This window comes from Rhyacophila brunnea, unplaced genomic scaffold (genome assembly GCF_057557595.1).
Source record: "Rhyacophila brunnea isolate RB1 unplaced genomic scaffold, BYU_Rbru_1.0 scaffold_10, whole genome shotgun sequence".
NCBI classification, from domain to species: domain Eukaryota; kingdom Metazoa; phylum Arthropoda; class Insecta; order Trichoptera; family Rhyacophilidae; genus Rhyacophila; species Rhyacophila brunnea.
The window spans coordinates 11987405-11999859 of record NW_028232752.1 but is presented as its reverse complement, the minus strand read 5'-3'; the positions used below and the strand labels follow the sequence as shown (position 1 = coordinate 11999859).

Here is a 12455-nt window from a genome sequence, read left to right as displayed (position 1 = left end):
CGTCAGTGGCCTTTTGTTGGTAGTTAAAAGCTTGGATGAAACTTGACGTATTTGTATAAATACAAACAAAATAATGTTTATTTTACAATTAATTATTCATATTTTGTCTAATCGTAAATCTAAGTAATTATTTTATACGTAAAAATCTTGTTCCGTTCTCTTTTTGATGCTATCGCCTATCAGAATCTATCAGAGCTGGAGGAATCTGGTGGGCTTTGCTGGCCCCAATGATAATGGTAGTGTAATAAGAACTTTAATATAGATCATATAGACAAATTGGCAGCATTTGTGATATTTCTCAGTACGTGACTGATTTTACTAAGTTTCTGACACTTTATTATATTGTTTACGAGTGATAACATTTTAATGGACTGCTCAGTGTATTTGTGGGTATTTTCAAATAGTTTTCACGTTATTCAAAATTCTTTCGTCGTATTGAAGGAGGTGTGGAATTTTTGAAAGGTTATCTCGAAAAGAAGATTGATGGTGTTTTTTTTAATTTTATGTGGAAAGAATCGAATGGAAAAATAACAAAAATGATAGGACCTTACTGGCATCGCCCCATAATCAAGTCTCTAACTGCATAAACTGAACAAACCACGAACCCCGACCGTTTCGCTTTATCTTGAAGTACCTACTGATAACAAATACAACCCCTCGCGAAGAGACGTCGCCGATCCCAAATCAGGAACCATACATAAAACAACGGCTACCATCCCGTAAAAATGACCAGCCCTGCAAATGTTCGCAACCTCTGTAAATACTAAATAATATTATAACTAAAATAACATTTCACAAACGATCTTGCGAGAGGCGAATTTTGAAGACCGACGGTCACAAATGAAATTACCCGAAACCGAGTGTATTTATTGCCCTTCGGCCCTTTTAAAAAGTTGAAATGTCTACCCCTCTCCCCGCACCTTACGAGGGGGTAGACATGTTGAAAATAATTCTGCAGTACAGAGTCGCCCGCGAAGATAGGAGATGCGTCTCCCGCGCTCCCCTGCCCTTGCGGGAAGTCAATCATAAGCATCAATTTTGTAGATTCTCTAAATCTGGATCGTTTATGTCTCTCATCACACCAATATTTTCATCTTCCACTATTTCCTCCTTTTTAAGCGAAGTTCTCGTGTCTCCAATTTTGTGAATACTTCGGGTAAAAAAATGAGTTTCGATCACAGCTACCATCGGGCAATCTACAATGTTTTATAAATAAATGCAAAACCCCATAAATATGCACTAATGTCTCAAAGATGCATTTATATGCACGATAAAATTTTATTTTTTGGTTCTGCGCGTCTCAAAATGGATTTCTGTGCAACTCTCATAACTGTGCATACACCCTAACAAAACATACCTACTAGCATATAAATCCTGTCCTTAATTATATCACATTGCATTTTGGCTGTGGTTGCACCGCTCGAAAAATTTACGTGCGTACTGTTGACCAGGCCTTTTGTTTGGTTTTCACAACAATATTTGATGTCGTTCACGTTTTATTTTTTCTAAAATATGGTGACATGGCCAAAAATGTTGAATGCGACTGCACAGCGCCCCCTGAGAAATGCAGCCTATGTCGATTATGAATTTCGCCGCTGGCCATTTGCAGCGGCAGCCCTTTGTGGTCGATAATGGTCAATGAATTAATTCCGCGGCTCTGAGCAGCGCACTACTAATTGACGACTCGAGTCGCCAAATATGCCGACGCCAATTTACCACTGGACTCCAGTGTTTATTAATTATTTAATTTATACAACCATACCCAATCGCCTAAAGTAGAAGTTCCCAAAATTTTTAAACTACCGATGCCTTTTAGAAAATATATTTTATTTTCGCATTGAGTCAGTCAAAAATGACACAATAAAAATAACATTAAAAAAAAATAGAAAACAGAATGCATCAAAAGTTGAAAACACATACTGGAGAAAATCGTATAACTGCTTTACCTATGATGAAATACTAGTATAATTATAACTATGTTTTGAAGCCTTTTAATCATTTTATTGATAAAACAAATAGCTAACCTATATGTTACAAATATGAATTTTCCTTTTACCTACTGTAATTATGTCAATCTCGGTTGGTAGCCCAAGATGACATCACCGGAACAGACGGAATTTATTAGCATCGTAAAGGGAAGGTTTTTTTTTTTTTAATTATTAATTTTTTATTGTTTGCTTGATAGCTGACAAGTCTTCAACTTTACTATAAAACAATTTGTAGATTAGCTTTAAACTTGATAAATTTACGTAGTTATTACAACTTTTGAACGGACAACCGTATTAGTAATAAACTGACGATGCTGTACATCAGCTATTACTACTTATTCTACATAATTTATTTGTTAGTCTATTATTGATATATTGTACGTAGTTAATTAAAATTTTAGTATACTTACAAAGCTAGACTTTAAATAATTGCCTAGTAAAGAGTCTTCGCCATAGAACTGTCAAATTATTTACTTTATATATTATACAATACTACATTGTATAGAATAAGAACCATAAAAACTTAATATAAACGTATATTGTTTATTGTAGAATTATTATTAAACATATAACGTTTTATTTTCAATTTTGGGAAACTCGTTGCATGATAATTAAGTCATGTATGGGATGAAAATGAAGTGTATAAATTATTATGTTCTTTGTGACTGGTATGGTTATACTTACTCCTGGCAATGTTCCAAACATGTGAACGTCTAGGCTGCAATTAGCTAACATTATATTATTACAAGACATTTTAGCTAAACTTTAAAGGCAATATTCATTATTCTTGTCTAGTCACTGCAATAAGAATAAGTATTTTAACTACTTCGTCATTGTTAAAGAATATTTTTGACGCAAATAGGTGATTTGTTATATTTATTAGATTTGTTACTGTTAAATTAATCAGTTACATGTAAATTGTATGTGAAACATTTCACCGTGGCACAGTCTGCCGTGAGCTTTATTATCGGAAAGAGATGACCGTAAACTATACGGTCTCCAATTTTATTAGATTCAATATGAACATTAATTCAATTTTATTTCCATAGTTGATTTTGGCAAAATTCATGAATTTAAGAATGAAAACCTAACCTAACCTAACCTAACCTAACAAATAATCCAGTATATTGGGTATTTTACAAATTTGTTTGCTACTGGCTTCCTGTAAAGTATAAACCGACAAAAACCGTGTTTTATTTAGACATGAATTATATGTCAGTACTATACGATCCAAAAAAGTTGGACGGTCTTTAATATACGGCCATAAATTTCAGATAAAAATTTCACTGTGAAGTGTAATACGGCAAACTGCATACGTACAAGTTTCCGGGCAAGAAACTTATGTCTCAAAACTGTTTAAAACACGTCAAACTAACTCACAACACTACCACGCTAACTGTCAATGTTGAATGAATTGTTACTATATTCAGGGCAGGCAACGCATTTTAGTTGTAGTTTTCTGAGAGTAATACAGTAACAAACCTAAAAGTTATTGTATTGCATTGACTCTGTCCAAGATATTAATTTTATGTTTAAGACAATACAATATTATTTCGGAATGGTATTGTATTGGACTAGTGCCTACATCTTCACTGAAGTAAATACTGTAATATTTTGATATATGTTATTGTATTGTATTGAGGGTTATACAAAAACGTTGATAATATCTCAATAATAATATTTAATTTCGTAATGTTACAGGGTTACACTGCTAAAGGTCGATATATGGAATCCAAATCAACAATAAGTCAAAAACTCATATTTTTAAGTTGTTACAGTATTGAACTAGCTCAGCGAATTGATTTCAGAAATAAATAAAAAAAACTGTATTTTTATCCGTGTCGAAACTAGTGGATAATAAATTGAGCTGCATAAAATTGTTACATTTGTTATGTTACAGGACATCGAGCACTTCACAAAGTAAAGAAGAAGATCAGAATCCTTCATCGGAGAAGCATTCCACCGAATCCAAAAGACACAGTCTCCGTCATGGAAGCCGCGTATCACCATACTACTCCAGACTCTTGAAGCTCAAGGTTGATTTAAATACAGAAGACGATAGTGAGCATCCAGTGAAAGTACGTCAGAACAGCAAAATGATGAATTATACTGGAAGTTTAGCGATCGAGAAGAAAACGAAAAATGCCTTTAGAGACGATATTGAAGAAGAAAAGTGGGAGCCTACTTACAGACGTCTCGACATACCGATCCATGAATTCGAGGAGAGATTCGAACTCAAGCCAAAGGGGAAAAAGAAAATTTTAGATGAAGGGAAAAATGAAACTTTCGTTCATACGTATGAAACTCAGAATTTTTCATCTCCATTGAAAGATATAATGGAACAACATGCTGTTAAAGAAATTAAAAATGCCACAGAAAGCATTCCCATTGAATTGAAATTTAATTCATCCGGTATGACTAAAAACGAAACAGATTACTACAATTTCTATGTAAGTATCTGCCGTTTGAATTGTATACTGAAATACTTACTTGAAACTGTATAATATAATTTAAGATATTCAATGCTGTATTTCAAAAACGTTACATGTCACATTAAAAAAAAAGTGTAATAAGTTGTAAAAGTTTTCATATTACCTAAATACACAAATGTAAGGTATTTTTTTGTATTTTTTTGAAGACACTTAACACTTACTATAAAATATTTAATTTTACGTAAAAACTTTTCACTATTTACTATTTATTATATAGGATTGTTTTTACTATTTTTACTAGTGACTTGTAACGTTTTTAAAATACAGCATTCAATTAATTTCTTACCATTTTAGTAGTAGTTTCCATATAAATATTGTACGCATAACATGAAAAACCTTGTTAAATTTTAATTTAATTTTTGCCATTTCATTATTTACTTCATGGTTGCTGCATTATTCAATAATGGATTTTTGAAACAAAGTTATTTTTGTTAGGTAATTCTACTTTAATTGAGCTATTTACGTTGACAGTTTTTTTCGGGCTATAAATTCATCTTCGGAACGGTCTACTTAGTTATAAAAAGCGCACACAAAATTTTGTCAACCACACTTGTATAAACATTCTTTTCATTTAATACATTGGTATACAAACTAGTTTTTAAAATTTAATTAAACCCTGCCTAAACCAAACCATAATAGCGGAGGTAGGCAGTGAAGATTCGAGAAAAATAATGTACACTTTTTCAGTCATACGTATTTGTTTTCATTGAACTAAGAATACAAATTGCAGATGTTTTAAATTCAATTAAACCCTGCCTAAACCAAACCATAATAGATACAAAATATTATTCTATCTACAAAATATCTAGAATGAGGTATGATTTAATTGCATAATTTTAGATAGTTTGTAAAAAGAATATTTTTTTATATATTATGGTTTCATTTAGGCAGGGTTTAATTTAATTATAAAAACTAACTAACAAGATCTACAATTTGTATTCTTAGGTAAAAATAAATAAGTGTGACGAACAAAGTTTAGGGTCCATTATTTATATCCGATCTCCACGGCCTCCGTCTACCTTTTGCCATTGGGTAATAAAATGCTAAAATAAATTATTATTAATATTTAATCGTATTTTTTTCTGAGTGTACACTACTTTATGTTACATACCCCGGACGAGCGGTTCTTCTCTTCGTTCCTCATTATTTACCCATCCCTAATAGTTTGGAGGACATTACAAATGTGTACCATAATCATAAATTTATGTCGTTTGGTTAATATTTTAGGGAGAATTTATGAACGCGACAGAATCAAATTCCACTCACGAACATAGGCGCGTCGAGCGAGCCGCCACAGGAAGGAAGGAACGCATCTGGGAGTATGGCGTCATTCCATACGAAATCGACGGAAACTTCAGTGGAGTCCAAAAAGCGCTGTTTAAACAAGCCATGAGGCATTGGGAAAACTTCACGTGTGTCAAATTCGTCGAGAGACAACCTGATCATCGCGATTTTATTTTCTTCACTGAACGACAATGCGGGTAACTATGATATCTTTTTACACAAAACTTACTTGAACTTTTCATCCACATAATACACTATCAGCCAAAACTTAGTAATATAACCATACAATTAAAATTCCAGAAATAAATCTTACCAATATACAACCCGCACTGGCTGAGCGGTAACGTGTCGGATTATAAAGTCATGTGTCTCAGATTCGAATCCTGAGTCTGGAAAATTCACATAATGTTTTTTTTAAATACCAATTTGGATCCTAGAGTATGGATTTATGAAGTTAAGCAATTGGTTAGCACCAATTTACCTTGAAAAAAAAATGTTAATTGTTTTTTTTTTATCATTGAATAGTAAACGATAACAACAACACCGTTGCGAAAACGAGCAGATAGCTAAATATACTAAAATAATTTAACGAATTTTAATATCAGAGTATAACTAAACTATGAAAACTGATAGACTCTGGTCAATTTAAGATAGTGTTTATAGTAGAATTTAAAAAATTAATATCACTTATATTTCTCGATGAAAATAACCCAGTTGATTTAATCAACTGACAGCCTTTTCCACGGATTGGCTCTATCCCTCTCAGTATTAATGTGATCTTTGTTCTTCTGGCGGGACTTCATCCTCGTCGTCTCTGCCCTTCAGCTTGATCACGAATATGTCCATATAGTCATCTTGTCTGTCTTGAATCTAGAGTTCGTTGTTATATTGTGGCCATACAGTAGATTCATCAGCGTCCGCCTCTAGCACCACATTTCAAAGGCATCTAGCTTATTAATTTGAGTTTACCGTCCAAGTCTCAGAGATATATAATCAGTGTTTTAAACTACTGTCAAGAAAATAACTAGCTGGAAGAAAAAAATGCTAGATTTTTACAAAATTTAACTCAAAATTATTTATAATTAACTATTTCTTTTATTCAACGAATAATTCACAAGATTTAAGAATGCATCATTCTAATTATTGAACATACATAATTTTGAAAAACACTTTCTGAGAGAATATATTATAACCAATAAAAAAAATCTTTTTTGAGAAAAAAGTGGCTTACTTTTTTAGTTCCGAGTTACGAAATGCGATCGGTTTTGATCGTGTTTGTGTTAGTATAGTTGTTTGTATAGTTTTTTCAAAATTATGTATGTTCAATAATTAGAATGACACATTCTTAAATCTTGTGAATTATTCGTTGAATATAAGAAATAGTTAATTATAAATTATTAGCAAGTTCAAGTAAGTTACATCATAAAAAAATATTGGAGAAATCCACAACGTCGGTTAGTAATCGAAGTAATAGGTATCTATTTAATAAACAAAAATCGATTGCCAAAGTAGCTTGATTTGGAAGAGCGCTGATGACTGGGTATTAAAAAACGTGGCTAATAGTTAAAATTTGTCGGAATTAGTATGTCCCTGCATAACATAGAGGTAATGCGCGGATGGGGCATAAACCCGGAAGATGCAAGGTTCAATTCCCTGCCGGTGTGGCTTACTTAAAAAAAAAAAGATTTTTTCCATTGGTTATAATAATATATTCTCTCAGAAAGTGTTTTTCAAAATTATGTATGTACAAAATTATTTGTTAAGGTCGTTTACGTTTGTTCATAATTATGAACATTATTGTTTTCACGGGACCAAAAATGTTGAAGCATTTATTGATTCGTAACTAATAAGTAACCTATACAGCTAAAAATTAATTTAGGTATGAAACAACATAAAAAAAACTCAAGATGATCATACATCCATCATAAAATAAGTTCTCCCCTTAAAACAAGAAACGACACTAAAAAGATAAATTATAAATAAAATTAATCGTAAAATATTATTATTATTATTATTGAAATAATTTTGATATACCAAGTACAAGACTATGCTAACTAAACTGTACACCTATATTGAAATTATCAACTTTGCATTTATCATTATTTGACCAAAGACTTTAGGTAAGTACAAAAAAGTGGTTTTTATAGGATTACTATAATATCATAACTAACATTATTTTTATTTCAAGTACTTATTTAAATAAAGAAAATTTACAGTTGGTTAAAATAAACTATATATATGTATTTAATTTAATGTTGTGCATAATTAAACTAAATAAAATCAGATTAACTAGCTACGGTAAAGTATTTCTGCTTTTTCGTTATATTTCATAATATTTAAATGTGCGAATATTCAATAGAAATGGATAAATTTAAAATTTCATTACATGAATATTTTACTCGCTGTAGGAAACAAGTCGTAATTAATTTTTGCCAGGATTTTAATTTGTAAAACATGATTAAAAATATTAGTATATTTGCATATCAAACCGTAACTGTACTGTCGCTATAAACTTTTTAGAAAAGTGGGTTTAAATATTGAAGTAGGTATGTTTTAATTCTGGTAAAACTTAGATTCGTATTTTATGATCTAATCAATACTTTTAGTGCACTTCTAAAAATAAATTCATTTGAAGTTTAGAAGACATCTTTATGTGCAAATGGAAACTCTGAAAATGTAGGTAAGGATTATTGACCATTGCGTTCCTGATTTTAAAAATTGGTAGTTTGTTCTCATAAGGCTGCGCGCACACGGCAAAGCGAAGTTTCGGATTCATCCGCCAAACGTCGTTTGCGGGTCGAATGCGTTTTGTTTGCGTTTCGTTTGCGTTTCGTTTACGGCGATATATCGACGATGCTGTCCAAACATCTGGACAGAGAAAACACAGTTTTCAAGGAGATTCATAAACGCCTTTTTTTGAAACTGCACCCTGCTGCGAGAGTATTTATCTCTCATTACAGTGGTGTACAAGGGTAAATAAATCAATATAAAATCAGTACATAATATTGCATTATACCTACATTTATTTTCCCACTATTGCTTCTTTTGGAGCTGGACTGTTTTATATCGATAGCGTTTTGAAAATTACCTATTATTGTGCCTATTATGTATCATCATAAACTTTGTCTGATCAATACTATCGGCCGAGGGTACTTGATGGAGTTTGAATTTAAATTCTAATTGATTTAAGTTTTGTACTATTATTATTTATTAATACAATAAAAAAAAGATTATAAGTTAATACACGAAGAAAGGGTAAAAACCTTATTACCTAGATACCCACTAAGTAAAGGATGAAGTATAAAAACATAATATTGTGAATAATTTGAATACTTGCATTGTTTCTAAAAACTTGTTGTAAATACTATTAATACATTCGGTAGGTAAGCAGTTTTACAAAATAAAATAAAAAGTTTTGACACAGCACAGCTATGAGAAGAAGTATTTCATCAGAAGAAAGGCTCGCCATAACAAGAAGGTAAACTAAACTAAAAAACATACATATACCTATACAAGTACATAGGCACATACCTATCAATAGTAGTAGGTAGGTATTCATTATTCTCACTACAATATATTATTATTGGTACCCGTTTACATTTTAGTGTATATATATATAGATTATCTAGATGAACAGATTTTAAGGGAGATATTTCAAATGTTTATTTATAATATGTGACAAAACAGAACACCCGGAAAAAACCTGGCTGTTCTGTTTTATCATGTTCTGTATTGTTGTTGTTTTGTTTTGTCATGTTCTGTTTTGTCATGTTCTATTTTGTCATGTTCTGTTTTGTCATGTCCTGTTTTGTCCGGTTACCGTATCTAAGTCATACCACGTGTCTGGGCAGTGTAAAAATAAAACCCAATCATGATGAATTGTTTGCAACCAGAAAGATTCACTTGAATGCTTAATGCTTATTTGGACTATGTCTGCATTTGCATATAGCTAACAAAAATCCGCATGAAAGTCATTTGAAATAATTTCTACACTATGAAAATATCTAGGTAAAACGGTAAAAAAGAAATACTTAATAATATGTAGGTAATGTTTACATCTTAGTTCGCCACTGGCCTCTGAGACAAAAAAAGGTTTTTTTTAATTCTTCGGATAGTGCAATAAATAAATTCTTCCATAATAACACTAGGGGTGAAAACAAAGACTACTACTATCAGTTTGCAGAACACAATAAGGCACATATTGTATGACATAATTTATTAGTTTAGTCCGAAAAATTTGAAAAAATCCTTCTTTCTTAATAATTAGTGTCATCAAGAATTTCACAGTGGCGTTTATGCAATGGGGAAAAAAACAGATATAATTTAATTAAAATATTTTATAGATGTTTTGTATATAATTTGTTAGAACAATGTATTATATTATTATACCTATTGTATCTTTTATCAAATAAATAATTAAAACATAATATTATAAATAAACATTTGAAATATCTCCCTTAAAATCTGTTCATCTAGATGATCTATATATATATACACTAAAATGTAAACGGGTACCAATAATAATATATTGTAGTGAGAATAATGAATACCTACCTACTACTATTGATAGGTATGTGCCTATGTACTTGTATAGGTATATGTATATTTTTTAGTTTAGTTTAGTTTACCTTTTAGTTATGGCGAGCCTTTCTTCTGATGAAATACTTCTTCTCATAGCTGTGCTGTGTCAAAACTTTTTATTTTATTTTGTAAAACTGCTTACCTACCGAATGTATTAATAGTATTTACAACAAGTTTTTAGAAACAATGCAAGTATTCAAATTATTCACAATATTATGTTTTTATACTTCATCCTTTACTTAGTGGGTATCTAGGTAATAAGGTTTTTACCCTTTCTTCGTGTATTAACTTATAATCTTTTTTTTATTGTATTAATAAATAATAATAGTACAAAACTTAAATCAATTAGAATTTAAATTCAAACTCCATCAAGTACCCTCGGCCGATAGTATTGATCAGACAAAGTTTATGATGATACATAATAGGCACAATAATAGGTAATTTTCAAAACGCTATCGATATAAAACAGTCCAGCTCCAAAAGAAGCAATAGTGGGAAAATAAATGTAGGTATAATGCAATATTATGTACTGATTTTATATTGATTTATTTACCCTTGTACACCACTGTAATGAGAGATAAATACTCTCGCAGCAGGGTGCAGTTTCAAAAAAAGGCGTTTATGAATCTCCTTGAAAACTGTGTTTTCTCTGTCCAGATGTTTGGACAGCATCGTCGATATATCGCCGTAAACATAATAATAATATACAATAGGTATAATAATATAATACATTGTTCTAACAAATTATATACAAAACATCTATAAAATATTTTAATTAAATTATATCTGTTTTTTTCCCCATTGCATAAACGCCACTGTGAAATTCTTGATGACACTAATTATTAAGAAAGAAGGATTTTTTCAAATTTTTCGGACTAAAGTAATAAATTATGTCATACAATATGTGCCTTATTGTGTTCTGCAAACTGATAGTAAAGATCTACCATCGTAAGTTGGCAGCCGGTCGAATTTGAAACTAAAATTGTTTATCGAGGATAAATTTGTTATAAATGCCATTTAATTTTACAACATGTTTCTCGAATTATGGATTGCATAATATTTGTAAAGAAATCTACTACCAATAATAAATTATAAATTACTATTTTTTTGTTAGTTATGGTAAAATTCTCAATGTCATACTAGCGCCCTCGCTGAAACGCCAATTTATGATGGTAGATCTATAGTAGTCTTTGTTTTCACCCCTAGTGTTATTATGGAAGAATTTATTTATTGCACTATCCGAAGAATTAAAAAAAAAACCTTTTTTTGTCTCAGAGGCCAGTGGCGAACTAAGATGTAAACATTACCTACATATTATTAAGTATTTCTTTTTTACCGTTTTACCTAGATATTTTCATAGTGTAGAAATTATTTCAAATGACTTTCATGCGGATTTTTGTTAGCTATATGCAAATGCAGACATAGTCCAAATAAGCATTAAGCATTCAAGTGAATCTTTCTGGTTGCAAACAATTCATCATGATTGGGTTTTATTTTTACACTGCCCAGACACGTGGTATGACTTAGATACGGTAACCGGACAAAACAGGACATGACAAAACAGAACATGACAAAACAAAACAATAACAATACAGAACATGATAAAACAGAACAGCCAGGTTTTTTCCGGGTGTTCTGTTTTGTCACATATTATAAATAAACATTTGAAATATCTCCCTTAAAATCTGTTCATCTAGATGATCTATATATACACACTAAAATGTAAACGGGTACCAATAATAATATATTGTAGTGAAAATAATGAATACCTACCTACTACTATTGATAGGTATGTGCCTATGTACTTGTATAGGTATATGTATATTTTTTAGTTTAGTTTAGTTTACCTTTTAGTTATGGCGAGCCTTTCTTCTGATGAAATACTTCTTCTCATAGCTGTGCTGTGTCAAAACTTTTTATTTTATTTTGTAAAACTGCTTACCTACCGAATGTATTAATAGTATTTACAACAAGTTTTTAGAAACAATGCAAGTATTCAAATTATTCACAATATTATGTTTTTATACTTCATCCTTTACTTAGTGGGTATCTAGGTAATAAGGTTTTTACCCTTTCTTCGTGTATTAACTTATAATCTTTTTTTTATTGT

The 12455-nt window shown here is 30.8% G+C and overlaps 1 protein-coding gene across 1 annotated transcript in view; it reads left to right on the top strand.

Moving 5' to 3' along the window:
• The window catches only part of LOC147078892 (tolloid-like protein 1), a 332831-nt gene that overhangs the window by 273660 nt on the left and 46716 nt on the right, over positions 1-12455 (top strand). Inside the window, exons 4-5 of the mRNA XM_085951264.1 lie at positions 3889-4438; positions 5708-5961. Coding sequence (XP_085807390.1) covers positions 3889-4438; positions 5708-5961 — 804 coding nt within the window. The remainder of the gene's footprint in view (positions 1-3888; positions 4439-5707; positions 5962-12455) is intronic.